The sequence below is a fragment of the Sarcophilus harrisii genome, chromosome 2, assembly GCF_902635505.1.
Source record: "Sarcophilus harrisii chromosome 2, mSarHar1.11, whole genome shotgun sequence".
In the NCBI taxonomy this organism is placed as follows: domain Eukaryota; kingdom Metazoa; phylum Chordata; class Mammalia; order Dasyuromorphia; family Dasyuridae; genus Sarcophilus; species Sarcophilus harrisii.
In genome coordinates this window covers 490,718,259-490,736,419 of record NC_045427.1, presented here as the reverse complement: position 1 = coordinate 490,736,419, position 18,161 = coordinate 490,718,259, and the positions used below count along the sequence as shown (strand labels likewise).

The 18,161-nt window shown below is 36.1% G+C and overlaps 1 protein-coding gene across 8 annotated transcripts in view; it reads left to right on the top strand.

The window, feature by feature from the left end:
* Positions 1-6,707, top strand: part of KCNT1 (potassium sodium-activated channel subfamily T member 1) — a 221,020-nt gene extending 214,313 nt beyond the window's left edge. For all 8 annotated transcript variants that reach the window (XM_031954966.1, XM_031954969.1, XM_031954967.1 and 5 more), the window contains one exon: positions 1,390-6,707. In XM_031954966.1, the coding sequence (XP_031810826.1) occupies positions 1,390-1,510 (121 nt within the window). In that variant the 3' untranslated portion in view covers positions 1,511-6,707. The remainder of the gene's footprint in view (positions 1-1,389) is intronic.
* The last annotated feature ends 11,454 nt before the right edge of the window (positions 6,708-18,161 follow it).

Sequence of the window (18,161 nt, the reverse complement as noted above, 5' to 3'; positions counted from 1 at the left end):
GGAGATGACTAAAAACCATTACATTGAATTCCCAATCCCCTATATTTATGCCCACCTGCATTTTTTATTTCCTTCACAAGCTAATTGTACAATATTTCAAAGTCTGATTCTTTTTGTACAGCAAAATAACGTTTTGGTCATGTATACTTATTGTGCATCTAATTTATATTTTAATGTATTTAACATCTACTGGTCATCCTGCCATCTAGGGGAGGGGGTGGGGGGGTAAGAGGTGAAAAATTGGAACAAGAGGTTTGGCAATTGTCAATGCTGTAAAGTTACCCATACATATAACCTGTAAATAAAAGGCTATTAAATTTAAAATTAAAAAAGAAAAAAAAAAAGAAAATGTAAGGTCAGAGGGGAAGGATTTGAAACTTGAAATAATTGAAGATTATTTCAGGAGACAGCAAATCTAGGAGCCAAGTACCACAATCAATGAGAAAAGCATGAGTGTCCTAAAGGTGAGAAGGTAACATCAATAAGGATGGGAAGAGGAGATATTCACAAATGGCATAAACATCAAAGAAAGATTAGTTCCAACAAGAAATCATAGAATATAAAAGGTAACTCTTCCAGTCCTCAGAAATAACTTTACAAAGGATTCCAAGAATGTGGTGATGTTGGGGAAAGCAAGTTTTGCATTCAGATAAGACAGTGAAAGTAGTTGATTCTATTCAATTTAATTCATCAGACATTTAAGAGCCTACTATATGCAAGGCACTATAGTCAAAAATAAAAATAAAATAAACAGACAGACAGATAGATAGGTAGATAGATAGATAGATAGATACAAACAAAAATTAAAATGACATAGGACCCAGCCTTAGGAATCTTCTAGTCTGGAATGGGATTGTGTCTCCATTCTCATTCTCCATGTGTGGAAGAACCCACACAAATAAGCATAATACAAAGGAATGAGCTAAAAGCAAAGGACCCCATTGAGACAAAGGCCTTTAGGAAAATTTGAGGGAGAGATCAAAGATGTGTTGAGCACTTCCAGTGAGTGGGTACATCACTATGGGAGGCACTGTGGGGGAGAAATAAAGGAATAGAGGATACCCTGCCTTCAAGGATCTCATTCTAGATTGGGAGACAGAGCATGAAAAACAATTAGGAACAACACGAGAAGATAATGTTTAATCATGATATCTACTCTGAATACTGCAGAAGTTCAGAGAAGTTGGAGGTCCTTGTTAAGCTGAAGTAGTTGGGGGAAGTTATTTAAGTTTGGCCTAGAAGAATAGGAAAAAAGGAAACAGCATGAACTGGGTTCCCCTGAGGCATTTAAATACTTGCAAACTTCAATGAAAGATGAGAAAAGAACATTATTATCACCATAGGTAGAAAGTGGATAATTGTCTTTTTTTTGGCCTCTTTCCTTTCTAGATATTTAATTCGATCAGACCCCTTAGCCCATGTAACCAATGAAACACACAGTCGGAAAAGCAGTTGCAGTAATAAATTGGACCCATGCCATCCTGAGACACGAGATGAGACACAGCTCTGAGGTCTACATTGGCTTCCTTGGCTACCACAAATGCATGGAACTTCCCATCATCCGGGTTTGCCTTTGGTTTGACTCTCTGGAGGCAGAAGAAACAGGCAAAGGATGGAATTTCCAATGGTGACCCATTGAACCTATGGAGTGCTGAGCTGCTTGCCTGGCTGAGGACTCCAGAACTAACCTCCGTGGAGGAAAAAACCATACTGTAGCCATCATGGGGGAACCCCTCAGAAAGGAAGTTCCTCACCTTCAAAATTACAGGGTGAGACCTCACCTGCCTGGAACAGCCAGGAGCTGTTGAAGTTATTGTTTTTAACCTTTTTTAATTTTTAAACATATATAATATATGTATCTCTACACATGTGTACCGCAACTAGTGAAACCAGCCTGGCTGGGATGGAAGGATGTGCCTCAGAATGATAGCCTGAAGACAGCAAAATATATAGAGCACAGTTTGATCAAAGAGTCAACTAAAGAACTATGCATATGGCAAACCTCAGGGAGAGAGAAAGAGGGAGGTTATATCAGGTGGGAAGAAGTTGGTCTTGTGGACCTGGAACCATTCCCATTGTACTGATATACTACCTGTCTCTGGCATAAGAAAATGAGAGTTGAGAGGCTTGGGGGGAGGGAGGAGAGGAGAGAGTCAGATATTAAAGAACAAGCACTTTGGAGTATAGTTCTAATTGATACTGGCTAGGGGAAACATTGAGTGTCTCCTAAAAATATAGGAAAGGAAAACCTCAAAATAAAGTCACAGCAGGCTAAAAAATCCAACAACCTAGTTAGGTGCAATAGGTCAGGTGGGCTGCTCAGTTCAGAAGCCTTGACGCTGCAGAATATATCAAGGGGCATTCGAACTCTAAGAATTACTTGGGAAGAAGATCCGGGAACCAGTGGTTAAGGTACAGGACTTTTAAGACCTAAGGGAAGTGGAATTGGAGTCTTATCATCCTCTCCTAATTCTCTAAATTTATGGCCGATATCTCACCTCTGACTCCTCTAGCTTCCCACTGCATGTGGGACAGGAATTACTCATCCAACCTTAGGGTAACATCACTGAAGTCTCAGAAGGCCAGTCTCTTCTCTTTTCTCTTTTTAACTGATTCACTCAGTTGGTCCTTAATAAGCACTTACTTAGCACAAGGTCCTATGCCAAATGTTGAGATGAGTAAGACATGTTTTCCGCCCTCAGGAAGTACACAACCTAATTAGGAAGTCATGTCAAAATCCTCTTCTCCCACTCACAGAATATCAGAGTGGGTAGAGACTTGACAGACTGACTAGTCCTATACAAACCTGAACAAGAATCAAGTCTCCCACCGTCCCAGCCAATCTCATCCAGCCACCACTTGAACACTTCTCATGAGGTCCTACCAAAGCATCTCATTGCTCTTTTGTCACTACATTTCTTTCTTTTTTTCTCCTTGACCTCTGCTTCCCTAGTCTTGTCAGCGGCCCCCTCCCAAATCTGCCTCCACCTTATATCAAACCAGCAAAGTTAGTGGCCCTGGCACACATATTTTTGGAGACAATACAAAATTCTTTTAAGTGGATTAAAAGGAAGATGAGGCAGGTCTCTGTGAAAGGCATCTCATGGTACTGGGGAGATGACTCCAGTATATCAAAATGGAGAATAAAATCCTCCCTTTCTTTGGAAGGAATTTGACTCAGCAGACCTAGGAATTTATTATACCTTTGACACCTCTGCTTTGAGAACTGGCATGTTGTAGCCAATTGTATATATTTTCAATATGGGAAACAGGGTAAAATGCTAAGTATTGGCCTTCTAGAGACATGAGACAAATAGGAAGAAGGAACTAACCTCTAACGGGTCATCTTGTTCTCAGATTCTAGAACACATTGATGACTAACATTCAAGGTTAGTTAGTTGGGTCAACATCATTTCATGGGGAAGGAAACCAAAGTTATATATTTTGTGTAACTGTTAAACACACTAAATTTTTAAGGTCTTGGGTATTTCTTAGGATGGCAGAAGACAGAAGAATAGGTGAGGTGACTAAATTATGTTAAAAGAAAGAAAAATAGGGGGAAATTATTTAAAGCACAATTTCTATCCCAGAGTTGCTTGATGATTTCAGACTATTGAGAAAACTCCCCATTTAAAAATGAGAGGACTGGAATTCTATTCATCATGAAGAATTCCTGAGATCCATCCAGGGAATAAATGTTTTATTAAACATGTTACTGGTTATAAGGTAGGTTAGTATAAGGTAGGTTAGTGTTGGATCCCTTCCTTTATACTAATGTGTACTTTTAACCTACTTGTGTTAAACTACATTCCAGTTCTTCCAAATGAAATTTTAGTCCTGGAACAAGGTAATTCTTGGAGAGCTGATCACAAGCATTTCTCAGAGACTAACATTCCTAGACTTTCTTGATCCTAGTCCTCATGGTACCTCAACCCTAATTCCAAAGACAGGACTGTTTGCTCTTTTTTGGTGAGAAGAAATTGTACTAGTGCTGTTGTTTGTCCTAGCCTGGGTCGAGGTCATTTCCCTGAGTGATGTTTCAGGATGGATTCTTTTGAGTCTAGGGTAGTGGCTGGAGGAGCAATCTCATGAAGACATATGAAGACATTGCTCACATACTCACCGGGCCAGTTGGAAGCCTAGTAACTTAGATCAAGTCATGATGAATTACAATTCTAGGTCCCTCAAGCTTGTTCAGGGTGGCTATGGCTGTCTCTTGTGAATTTCCTCTCCCCCAGTTCTCCACTGCTGCCTAGTTCTAACTCTGATCCTGCAAATTTTTAAAAATAAAAAGTATCTCTTTTATACATATTGATGTATATATCAGAAGTTGATAAACTTTGCTGCTAAGTGGGACCTCCTGTATCAGGAGTCCTCAAGAGGGGAGCCTCTAGGCAGAAATTCAGACTCCAATTTGTAAGGAAATGGTCATATTTATAAGTAGCTGCTTTTTTAGACCATAGATGTCTCTAAACACTAACCAAAGAACCTAAAGTTAAGACTGGTTCCTCTCTATCATAATTGCCAATTTTCCATGTTCTTAATCAAAATAAGGGATATTTTCATTTCTATTATCACCTCTGTGGCCAATTAATCTCTTATATACTCTGAAGAGTGGGACAGTACTGTAGTGACAGTTAGCAATCTGGAGAAAAGTAGATTCAGTTAAATTTGACTGGGTTCTTCTGGGATTCACTGGGAGGGTACAGAAGCAGTAGCTCCACTGGGAGACCCCTGAGGCTTTTACTAATGGTCCTTTTTTCTAGCATTTTTTATTCCTCCATATACTTTGACTCAAATCAACAGTCTCTTAGCTGCTAAGAACCATAATTCCAAGCACCATGGGGAAGCAGAAGCATGAGACAGAAAGCTATTTAGGATCTGGAACTCCCAGATAAGGACAGTTCTTCTACCAACATAAATCACCATCTTCCCTGAAACTGAAAAAATCTTAAGGAGCTATTAAAGAGTATTGAGAAGTAGTAATTCGCCAGTCCTATAGCCAAAGACATGACTTGAATCAGGGACATGCATAGGCATAGAACAACAAGAAACATGTTCATGAGAAATAAAAAAAACCAAAACCAAGAAGTTTCGAATCAGGCCCAAAGAAGGAGTTCAGACTGAGTGCCGAAGATTTCAAAAGGGGAGGGGAGGCTGAAGCCATAGGAGAAAAGCTTCCCAAAGGTAAACTTACCCTGGATCTTTGAAAGATGCATAATATTTGATGAGTGAAAAGGAGGATGAGCCTCTTCCAGCTGGGCTTTAGAAAGATGTGTATGATTCAGAGGATGGGGAGAATAGAGAAAGATGTGAAGAAGGGCCTAGAGACAGAGATGAGCCTGGCTGCAGTAGGGTATTCCTGATGGAGCACCGTACTGTGTCTAAAATTCTGGGGACCTTTAAGATGATGACTTTCTTTTTAAATAGTTTGGGAAGGACTGCTCTTTGGTCTCCTGGAATAATTCACAGGTTGTAAGTCTATTTTCTCTGGATTATCTCACTTGTGTGTTATTTCTCTTAGGCATTTCCAGATCTTCCCCATGCCAAATCACCCACCTGTATGCAGAATCTAGGGAGCAAAAGATTCTTGACTCATATTCACTAATATGTGCTAAGTCCTCTTTTTTCTCATTGCCCCCTTTTCCCTCATTCCTTCTTCAGAAAGGGGATGATGAGGGTTCATTTCTCCCCAGTAAGTAGGGTTAATGCTGCTCTCCTAATCCCTCTGACAAACACACACTTGAAAAAAGACCCTTTGATTGTGTGAAATAGAGTATCTTTTTTAGGATGGAGGCAACCAGCTTATTTCCTTCCCTCCAAATGTGGGAACAGAGCTCTTCCCATCTCAAAGTTAATATGATGATTTGTGGGAAGCCATAGGTCACTCTGCACACAGACTAAACTGGAATTCTTTTTAAAGGCACGCTCATACCTCAAATTGTTTTAGAGCCGATATAAAGCTAAAGAAAGGACACTCCCTGAAAGCCCAGCCACTGGGGTTTCTCAAGAGTGCCTGGATTTCACCAGGGAGCATCCCACATGAAAAGTAAATGGATGGATGGCTTAATTCCTGCGCAGCGCCACTCCCATGAGTGAGCAGATCTGTCTTTTAGCGCCACTCAGTGTCATCCCATCTGACCCCTTGGGAAACTGTTCTTACAAAGAACATCTTACATTTTCAGATCACTGGAGAGGTGCCATTATCAAGTGCCTGAAATTACTGCCAAGGATATACTTGTGAGTTTATTTTCAGAACCTATTCTTCTCCACACCCAGAATTATAATTCCTCTGGGTCTTTTTTCCTCATCAGTAGAATAAGAAGTGTCTGGCTTGATGATCACTGAGGTATATTACCTCTAAATCTTACAGTCTGATGAACCACACTCTCCCTCGCTCACACAAAGAAGGAAATGAAATCCCTTTCCTTTCCCATTCCCTTTGTTTCCAAGGAAGCAGCATCTGATCAAGAAGCTGATCTGATGTAAGTTTTTGTTATTAAATTTGTTCATTTTTAAAAGCTGAATTCATTCTGCCAGCCAGGAGGAAGGGATGTCAGAGAGGAAGACCACGTAAAACAATGTCCAAACGGTCACATTGTTGGCCTTCTTCCTGCAGATGGGGGTTCGTTGTAGGGTGGGGTTAGGGGAGTCAGCTTGGAACTATTAATGGAAAACAAAAAAAAAAGTAAAGACTGGACTGGAACCAGATCATACGTAATTTCACTTGAAAGATACAAGGGGAGAGAAGTAGGAGAGTAGGCAAGGAGAGACTGTAGTGGCTCAAGACAACCAAGTCATTTCATTTTTCCGCGACTATGACCATAACTGGAGCAGCGTCCTCAGAATAGATCCTGAGTTATCATTCAACAAACTCTGCTATGCTGGGAGGAATCTCAAAGAACGGTTCAGCCAAAAGATGCTGTAGGAAAAGCCCATGAGGATTTGCACCCTGGAATGGAGCAAGCCAACAAGGCCAATAAAGCTGCATGCAGCACAACCTAAGACGACAGCCTTCTGTGCCTCCTTTCACCATTGTTGCCTTGGGAGAATGCTCTGTGTGTCTGTGTGTGTCGTACCTGCGCGGATATGTACCTGTATAGAATGGATGTATTTGTGTGTTGTGTGTATGGATGAGTGTATGTGTCTATGGAGGTGTGTGTGTGTGTGTGTGTGTGTGTAGAGGTCAAGGTAGGGAGCTAAGGATTACACATCAGACATGGGACATAAGCCTTTTGGGTGAGATAGCATTTGAAGTGTAGTCTGAGTTCTAATGTATTCATTTTGTCTATATAGTAAAAAAAATCTCAGAATGTTGGAGTGGTTGGGAAACTATGAATCAGAGGATATCTTTAAGAAAATTGTGCTCCTTTAAGACAAAAATTATAAAGTGAGGCACTGTTTAACATGGCTTATTGATTTGGATCTAAAAGGGACCTTCCTTGGTGACTGTCTAATACAACATCTTTTTTTACATATGAGGAAATTAAGGTTTATAGAGGTTGAGTTGGTACAAAGAAAATTCATTGTTGAGTCATTTTTTCAGTCGTGTCTGACTCTTCATGAACCCATTTGGGCTTTTCTTGGCAAAGATGCTGGAGTGGTCTGTCATTTTCTTCTCCAGATTATGTTTATAGATGAGGAAACTAAGGTAAATTGGGTTAAGTGACTTGCTCAGCGTCACACAGCTAGTGTGACTAAGACTTAGTCTGACTAAGGCCAGATTTTAATTCAGGGAGATATGTCTTTCTGACTTCAGGCCCAATATTCTATCCATTGAAACATCCTTTACAAAATAAAGGATATGTTTTACTGAATAGAGCAGACTTGTTAATGATGAACATGTTGATTGTTCTATGCAAAATCCTGTCCACAGAATTGTACAAAATAGAAACTGTTGTATTATAGGGGAATCATGGATCACATACTAGAAATGATAGAAAGTCTACATGAGATCTCTTTTCTCTCTTTACTGCTAAAAGGCTTGAATACTTGATTTGATGAAATTGTATCCCTGAAATTTTTTTGGGGGGGGGTCTGGATCTGTGATTTTATTGGTATAAGTTCCCTTTCTCCCTTAGAAGAAATCTTTATTATAAAGATCTTCAACTATCATGTAACTTGGTGTTGGAGAGTTCCTGGGACAAGGAGAGATTAAATGATCTTGAGGGTTCTATGGCTAGTACGTATTAAAAAGGAGACTTGAACCCACATCTTTTTTAAAAAATAATAGCTTTTTATTTTTCAAACTACATGCAAAGACAATTTTCAACATTCACCCTTGCAAAACCTTGTATTTCATATTTGTCTCCCTCCCTCCCCAATTCCCCCTTCTCCTAAACAAACATATTTCCACTTTTATCATGCTGCACAAGAAAAAATCAGATTGAAAGGGAAAAACAATGAGAAAAACAAGCAAGTGAACAACAACAACAACAAAAGTGAAAATACTATGATTCACACTCAGTTCTCCCAGTTCTCTCTCAGGATGCAGATGGCTCTCTCCATCACAAGTCTATTGGAATTGCCCTGAATCACTTCATTGTTGAAAAGAGCCAAATTTATCACAGTTGATCATCACATAATTTTGTTGCTATACTTTGTTCTTTTGATTCTACTCACTTCACTTAGCATCAGTTCATGTAAGCCTCTCTGAAATCATCCTGCTGGTCATTTCTTACAGAACAGTAATATTCCATAACATTCATATACTGTAAGTTATTCAGCCAATCTCCAACTAATAGGCATCCACTCAGTTTCCAGTTCCTTGACACTACAAAAAAAGGATTGTTATAAACATTTTTGTACATGTGAGTTCTTTTCCTTTCTTCATAATCTCTTTGGGATATAGTCAAATCTTTTTCTTATTCTATCCAATACACCGCTCAGCAAATTTTATTCCAAAGCCACAGGCCTAATATGATAGGGAAAGCACTGGACCTGGAGTTAAAGGACCTAGATCCAAGGTCTACTTTGATATTTACTAGCCTTATGATCTTGGGCAAGTCATTTAACCTTTGAGTCTCAGTTTTCTTACCAGTAAAACAGAAATAGTCTGTGTTCTACATGGCACACCAGGGAGAGTGCTATGTAAATCTTAAAGGGCTAAAATATAAGTAAGATGTTATTAACTCAATCATGACCAAATTACCCAGACTGGAGAGACTGAAATTGAAAGAGGACTGTGTTTTTCATTGGATTCATGGAAAATAAGTATCACACATTTTAAAAGTGCTATCAAAAACTATTTTCAAGATCATTTTCCATCAAATTTCTTGCTTAAAGAAAATTTTGTTTTTGTCTCCCTACTGCCTGATACAGAATAATTATTTAATACATGTTTGTTAGTTGATATTCAAATGAAAACATGCAGCTTGGGCAGCAAGTTTGAGGGACATATGTCCAAGAACTCATTTCTATCCTTAAACTGTAGGAGTTTAGCCAAGAGTTTATTTTTATATAGCATTTTATTTTTTTCAATTTCCTGTAAAGACAATTTTTACATTCATTTAAAAATTTTGAGTTTCAAATTTTCTTCCTCCTTCTTTCAACACTAACCTCCCTGAGATGTAAGCAATTTGATATAGGTTGTATAAATCCAATCATGTAAAACAAATTTCCCTATTAGTCATGTTGGAAAAGAAAAAAATGCATGAAAAAATAAAGTAAAAAATGCTTTTATCTGCCTTCAGACTCCATCAGTTCTTTTTCTAGATGGTGATAACATTTTTCATTACAAGTCCTTTGGAATTGTCTTGGATCATTATATTGTGAGAATAGCTAAGCCATTCATAGTTAATATTTGTACAATATTGCTGTTACTGTGTATAATGTTCTATTGGTTCTGCTCACTTTGCATCCTTTCATGTCTTTCAAATTTTTCTGAAATCTGCCTGCTCATCACTTCTTATAGCATATATTCCATTACATTCATATACCACAATTTGTTTAGCCATTCCCCAATTGATGGGCATCCCTTCAATTTCCAATTCTTTACCACCAAAAAAAAGAGCAACTCTAAATGTTTTTGTACAAATAGGTCCTTCCCACTTTTTAAAAATCTCTTTGGAATCAGACCCAGTAGTGGTACTGCTGGATCAAAGGGTATGCAGAGTTTGATTGCCCTTTGGACATAATTGTAAATTGTTCCCAATTATACCAATAGTACAATGCCTCAATTTTCCCACATTTCCCTCTAGTATTTATAATTTTCTTCTGTCATTTTAGTCAATATGATTGATTTTTATTTTATTTTAGGTGTAAGGTGGTACCTCAGAGTTGTTTTAATTCGCATTTCTCTAATCAATAGTGATTTAGTGCATTTTTTCCCATGACTGTAGTTTTGAATTCATCTGAAAATTGTATGTTCATATCCTCTGGCCATTTATCAATTGGAGAATGTGTATTCCTATAAATTTGACTTAATTCTCTATATATTTGAGAAGTGAGGCCTTTATCAGAGATACTTGCTATTTAAAATGTTTCCCATTTTTCTAATTTTCTTCTAATCTTGGTTACGTTGATTTTGTTTCTGCAAAAAAAAAAAAATGTCTTTAATCTACTCAAAATTAGATATTTTATGTCTTCTAATATTTGCTATCTCTTATTTGGTCACAAATTCTTCCCTTCTTCATATATCTGACAGGTAATCTACTCCATGCACTCCTAATTTGCTTTATATTAAAAATCACATGCCCATTTTGACTATTTTGGTATATAGTGTAAGATTTGGTCTATATCTAGTTTCTGCCATACTATTTTCCAGTTTTCTAAGCAGTTTTTGTTAACTAGTGAATTCTTCTCCCAGAATCTGGGTCTTTTATCAAATATTGGATTACTATGGTCATTTACTATTATGTCTTGTGTGCCTAATCTGTTTTGATTAGTATTTTGTAATTTAGTTTGAGATCTCATATGACTGAGTCATATTTCTTCACAATTTTTCTTAATTCCCTTGATATTCTTGACTTTCTGCTCTTTCAGATTATTTTTTCTATTTTTGTAATTTTAATTGTAATAGCATTGAATAAGTAAATTTAGTTAGCATTATCATTTTTATATTGGCTTGGACTACCCACAAGCAATTGATTTTCCAATTTTTTAGATTTGTATTTGTGTGAAGTGTTTTGTGTTTATTATAGTTCATGGGATTGTCTTAGCAGGTAGACCTCCAAGTATTTTATATTGTCTATAGTTATTTTACGTAGAATTTATCACTGGAATTTATTGATAAGATATAGAAATGATGGTGTAGATTTATTTTATATGCAACTTTACTGAAGTTAATTATAATAGATTCTTTACAATTCTCTAAGTACACCATATCTGCAAAGAGTGATGGTTTTTTTTCTCATTCTTTCCCTATCCTAATTTGTTTTTCTTATTGCTATAGCTGATATTCCTAGCAATATTGAATAAGTGATGATTTTAGGCATTCTTGCTTCACCTCAGATTTTATTGGAAAGCCTTCTAGCTTATTTCCACTGCAGATAATGTTTGCTGATGGCTTTAGATACTAGTTATTTTGAGAAAAATTCTTATTCCTGTGCTCTTTTATTTAATAGGAATGTGTTGCATTTAATCAAAAATTTTTGCATCTGTATAGATAATTATGATTTTTGTTAGGTTTTTTTGATATGGTCAATTTTGCCAAGTTATCCTAATATTGAACCAGCCCTGCATTTCTGTATAAATCCCACCTGGTCACAATGTATGATTCTTGTGATATATTGCTGTAATCTCCTTGCCAGTATTTTGTTCAATGTTTTTGCATCAATATTCATTATGGAAATTGGCCTATAATTTTCTTTATTTCAGCTGTTGGCACCTTATTCGTCTTATAAAATGAATTTGATAGAATTCTTCTCCTGCTTTTCCAAAGAGTTTATATGACATCAGAATTAAATGTTTGGTAGAATTCACTTGTGAATCCATCTAGCCCTGAGGATTTTTTCTTGACTTAAATTTTTTTTTTCTAAAATGGGGTTAAGTATTCTATTTCCTCTTCTGTTAATCTTGGCAGTTTATATTTTTGTAAATATCCGTCAATTTCACTTAGATTGAGAGATTGTCAATTGGGCAAAATAGTTCCTAATTGCTTTAATTTCCTCTTCATTGGTGGTGAATTTACCCTTTTAATTTTTTATACTGGTAATTTTTAAAACTCAAATTAACCAAATTTGCCTATTTTAAGGGGAGAGAGGTTCCCATGAAACCAGCTCTTTTATTCAATAATTTTCTTGCTTTTGATTTTTCTATACTCTCCTTTGGCTTTCAGGATTTCTAATTTGGTGCTTAAGTTTTTAATTCATTCTTTTTCTAGTTTTTTTTTTTTTTTTTAGTTGCATGCCTAATTCATTGATCTGTTCTTTCCCTATTTTATTGTAAATTAGAAATGTAAAATTTCCCCTAAGTACCATATTGGCTGTATCGCATAAATTTTGTATGCTGACTCACTGTCATTCTCTTTAATGAAATTGTTTCTATGATTTGTTCTTTGGCTCACTCATTAAGATTAGTTTCCAATTAATTTTTAACCTATTTTTTCCACTGCCCATTGTTGAATGTAACTTTATTGCAGTATGATCTGAAAAGGGGATATGTCTGCCTTTCTACATTAGACTTGAGATTTTTATTCTCTAATAGATGAATTTTTGTGCAATATATTGCTGAGAAAAAAAAATGTATATAATTTTCTCCAGAGGTCTTTTATATCTAACTTCTCTAAAACTTTCACTTCCTTAACTTTGTTTATTTTTGTGGTTAAATTTACCTGGTTCTAAGAGTGGAAAGTATAATTTTGCTAGTGTAATTTTGCTGTCTCTCTCTGTAACTCATTTAACTTCTTTAAGAATTTAGATGTTATACTAAACATAGTATAGATAATATACTATGCATATTGGTCTAAAGTTTTTTCTGTTTAGCTCTTCCTGTATCCATACTATGTTTCTATTGTAAAATTTGATAGGGCTCCTTTGCCTGTTTTTTCAAATAGTTTATATAGTATTGGATAAATTTTTTTTAATATTTAGAATTCACTTGTTGTTTAGTGTTGATATTGATATTACTTGTCTAGGGTACCTTTTAGTTTTTCCTTTTAGATTTTTGCTTTTTCTTAGTCCAAGATCATAATTTCTATGCCTACTTTTTTGTTACAACTAAAGCGTGAAATTCTCCTCTAGCTCCTTATCTTTATTCTTTGTGTCTCTGCTTCAAAAGTATACTTAACATATATTGTAGAATCCAATTATTCACTTTCGTTTTATCAGTTTATCCCATTTACATTGTTATTACTATGTATTTCCCTCCATCCTATTTTTCCTGGTCTGTCTCTTCTTTTTCCTTCCCCTTCTCTTCCATTTTTTCCCTCTTCAATTCTGAACACCACCTCCCCCAATCTGCCCTCCTTTTTGTCAATCTTCCCCCTTTTTGTTTAAAAACTCCTCTCCTACTTCCCTCTAGCTAAGATAGATTTCTATACCCTGCCTATATTATTCCTTTTTTAATTCCTATGAGAGTAAGATTCAAGCAATACCTATCACCAATATCCCACCCCACTCCCACCCTATCTTTCCTTCCACTGTAATAGGTTTTTTTGTGGCTCTTCATGTGAGATAATTTACTTCATTCAATCGCTTCCCTCTGTCCCCAGTGTAATGCTCTTCACTCCTTTTTTATATCATCCCATCAAAGTCATCTCATACCCACCCTGTGTATATTCTGACCACCTTAATGATAGTTCTTAAGAATTACATTTCCTCTTCCCAAGTAGGTATGTAAACAATTTAATGTTTTTGAATCCTTATTGTTTTCTTTCCTGTTTACTCGTTTTTATGTTTCTCCTGAGTCTTGTATTTAAAAATCAAATATCTTGCTCAGCTCTGGCCTTTTTGTTGGAAGTGTTTGAAAGTTCTCTACTTCACTGAATGACCATTTTCCCCTTAGAAATACTCATTTTTGCCTGATAGGCAATTTTTTGGTTCTAATCTAGCTAACTTTGCTTTTCAGAATATCACATTCCAAGCTTTCCAATCCTTTAATGGAGAAGCTGCTAAATTCTTTATACTCCTAACTGTGGCTCCATGGTATTTGAATTATTTCTTTCTGCTTGGTTGTATTATTTTCTCCTTGACCTGAATGTTCTGGAATTTGGTTATAATGTTCCTTGGAGTTTTCATTTTGGGGTCTCTTTCAGGTAGTGATCAGTGGATTCTTTCAATGTCTATTTTTACCCTTTGGTTCTAGAATATCAGGGCAGTTTTCCTTAATTATTTCTTGAAATATGAGGATTCTGGGAAGATGGCAGAATAAATCAGAAAATATCAAGCTCTCCAGATTTCTCCCACAAACAAAACAAAATTGTACCCTAAGTAAACATAGACCAATGGAAAACAAAGTCTTGGGGCAGAACAGAGATTCTCCTGGAACAACCTGACATGGCCAACCCCAGGACTAAAGTTTAACTAGTGTGAAGCACAAATAGCTCCAGGCTATCTCTGCAGAAAGAACAGAAAACTGGGCACCCTAGGGCTAGCTGGATTCAGAGGAAGCCTCAGAACTACAGGAATTTTCACTTCTCAAGACAGGAGAGGGAGTTGGGGGTCTGAGTCTGTGAACACTGAAGGAAGGAATCTCTGCTGATTAGAAATGTCAGGCCCAGCTGTGCTGCAAGGATCCAGCCCTAGGCAAGAAAGAACCAGCACATCCCGTGAATGCAGAAGCAATTGGGCAGGGACGCTGCTGATGGGGACACTTGGAGGAATGTGGAGTTTTTGGTTTGGGATTCCAGGACCAGAGGTACCATCCCACCCACCACCCTAAGATTAGAGATGCTTGCACTAAAAGCTCTCATTTAAAAAAAAAAAAGTGAACAGGCAAAGAACCCAACCATAGAAACTTACTATGGGAATAGGGAAGACTGGGATCCATCTTCAGAGGAGGATAGTGAAATTTTAAAAAAAATTTTAAAAAAATTTTTAAAAAGCCTCTTCTACCTCAAAGGCCACCTCTCAGAATTTATAAAAGAACTCAAAAAAGATTTCAAAAATCAAATGAGATTGAAGAAACACTAAAAAAAAAAAAAACATTCAATAAAAACAAGGTTAATGGGGGGTAGGGGATATTAACCAACTAGAAAGGAGATACAAAGTCTTAAAGAAAAAAATAATTCTTTGAAAATCTGAATTGGCCAAGGGGAAGCCAGTGAAGCTATAAGAGACCAAGAAATAAACAAAATATAAAAAATGAAAAAAACAAGAGAGAATGTGAAACATCCTATACAAGAAAAGAAAACATAAGGCTAACTAAAGCTGTGGCCAAAAAAAAAAGAACCATGACCCAATGATACAAGAAATAATCGAGGAGAGGAAAATTTGGAACACAAAGCTATGCAAGGATCAGTGTTGAAAAATTATCTGTGCACGTTTTGAAAATAAAAAGCTTTAATAACTAAAAATAAAAGAAAATTGTCTTGAGATGACAGAACAGGAGGGAAAAGTAGAAATAGAATAAATTCACCAATCATCACCTCATAGACATCCTACAAGGAAAATACATAGGAATATTATTTCAAAATTTCAAAATTCTCAGATCAAAGAAAAAGGTCTATAAGAAACAACAGCAAAAACAATTCAAATATGCTGGGAACCCTGGAATAATATATATCAGCAATCAAAAGAAGTAGGATTGCAGCCAAAAATATAATATCCAGCAAAACTAAGCAAAATAATGAAAAAAAAATGGACATCTAACAAGCTCAACAGATTTTCAGGACCTCATTTCAACCAAATCTGAACTTAATAGAAAATTTAATATGTAAGAGCCAACATCAAAAATTAATTTCAAGGGGCTCAACATGAGCAAATTGTTTTTGTTTTTTAAATGGAAATGTCAACCATGTGTTTAATAATGACATCAGTAATTGGGTAGTTCAAAAAGAAAGACTGGGGCAAAGCTAAGGATGATATGATTCTAAAGTAAAACTGTCTAGGAAAAGATAAAAATAGTAATTATGCTATACATATGAGGTACAGAGGAAAAACCAACACAGATGCATTATAGGGGGAGGATGGCTGGTAGTTCTAAAAACCTTCTCACATCAAGAATGATTTAAATAGGAAACAATACATAACATGAAGAGTCTAATACCTTCCAAAATCTACAAAGAAATTGGGGGAATAAGATAAAGTAGCATATAAAAGGGTGTTTAGATTAAGGGGAATGGCATAAGGTGTGGAGATTAATGGGAATAAGGTAAAGTGAGGGGGAAAAGATGGGAGGAGAAGATAAAGGAGGGATATATAGGTGAGGAGAGGTTAAGAATAGCAAGGCTAATTAAGGAATAGAACTACAGTAGAAGAATTAGCAGGGATAGTAAAGAGTTATACATGAGCACTATAACAAGGAGTAGAAATTGTTTTTTGTTTTTAAGTAGGGCTACTTATTGAAATTAGACAAAATTAAAAATTCAAAGACAGAAATCTACATTATATGTCAGCCATATTAATACTGTTTTAGATGCATGTCTACATATGTAAATGTATATGTAAATTTGTATATACATGTAAGTATATGTATATAGATGTATGTAGGTGTGTATGTGTATATACATATACCTATACATACATACATATACAAAGATATGTATATATACAGAAATTTATCTGTGCGTAACTGTAGCTACTTGGGGAAAATGGAAGGAATGAAAGGGGGAAAAATAATGTAAAATGTATACCACAGCAATCAAAATAACCACCTACAAGGAAGCAAAGATGGACAGTGTCAATGTAATTTCTTCTATTATATGTGTTCTTGAAATGGAAATTTGTTACATATTTTGAATCCTTCCTGATATTCTGCTAAGTACATGACAATGTTTTCCTTTTTTTTTTTTAACTTTTCTTTTTCCTTTATTTTGTATTTTTTTTTTGGATTTTTTTTTTAAGGAAAAAATGTATTGAAGTCCTAGATCTATTTTCCAAGTTAGTTGATTTTTTTAGGAATTTTTTTTCTTGATTCATTTCTCACAGAATCATTAGATTCCATATTTCCAATTTAATTTGTTTTTTTATATCCTTTTCCATTTGGTCAATTCTAAAGTTTTTCTTCAGCAAATTTTTTGTGTATCTTTTTTCACTTTATGTTTCCTTCCTCTTCCAGGAATTCTCAATTCTGAGACCAATTCATCTTTTTCTTTTGAGGCTTTGCATGTAGGCATTTTGACATTGTTCAATTTGTATTTTAATCTTTCCAGTCACCAAAGTAACTTTCTCTAGTCTAGTTCTTTTTCTATTTTTTCATTTTTCCCCCCAGTTTATTTTGAGCCTTTTAAAGTTGAGCTCTGTTTCTCAGGTGAAGGGGGCACAATGAGCCCTCACCACTTGCTTGGTGCTATGCTGGGGATGCAGGGGGCCTGGTAGCTCATTTGCTGCTGTATCATGGTCAAGGGGCTTCAGTCATAGACCTGATCTGGGGCCTAGGGCCTCCCAATGGCTTGTTGATGTGGTCTGCTGCCAACTTGCCCAGACACTGCCTTCCCTAACCTGCATTCCCCTTTTATTCAAGTGAAACAGACCTCTCCTTCCAATCTTCCAAGTTGTGTTAGGCTGAAAAATGTTTTCATTCCACCTTTTTGTTGGTTCTGCCATTCCAGAATTCATTTTATTGTGAAAATGATTTGGGGAGAGTTCAAGTGATTTCCTGTCTTATTCCACCATCTTGGCTCCCAGTGGAAGAGTTTATTTAAATAATGCATTGATGGCTTTAAGCTGTCCATCTTAATAGGAAGCAAAGTCCCTAATTTACAATTAACAACATTGTAAAGGAAAACAACTTTAAAAGATTTAAGAATTCTGATCAATGCAATGACCAGTAACTACTTCAGATGACTGATAAAGCATTCATCCCATCTCTGAGCAAAGAGGAATAGACTTAAGTGAAAAATGAGACATGCATTTCCAGACATGATCATGGGTAGGTTTGGCTTTTATTCTATTTATTAATTATAAGAGAGGGTTTTTAATGGAGGTGAGGGAAAAGGAGTAAGGACAAGAGGACAAGAAATGCAGTTGTATAATAATGATGCAAAAAGCAAAGAAAGAACATCAATTAAACTTTTAAAAAAAGTTCAGGAGACAACACTGAAAAAGCAAGATACTTGTTAC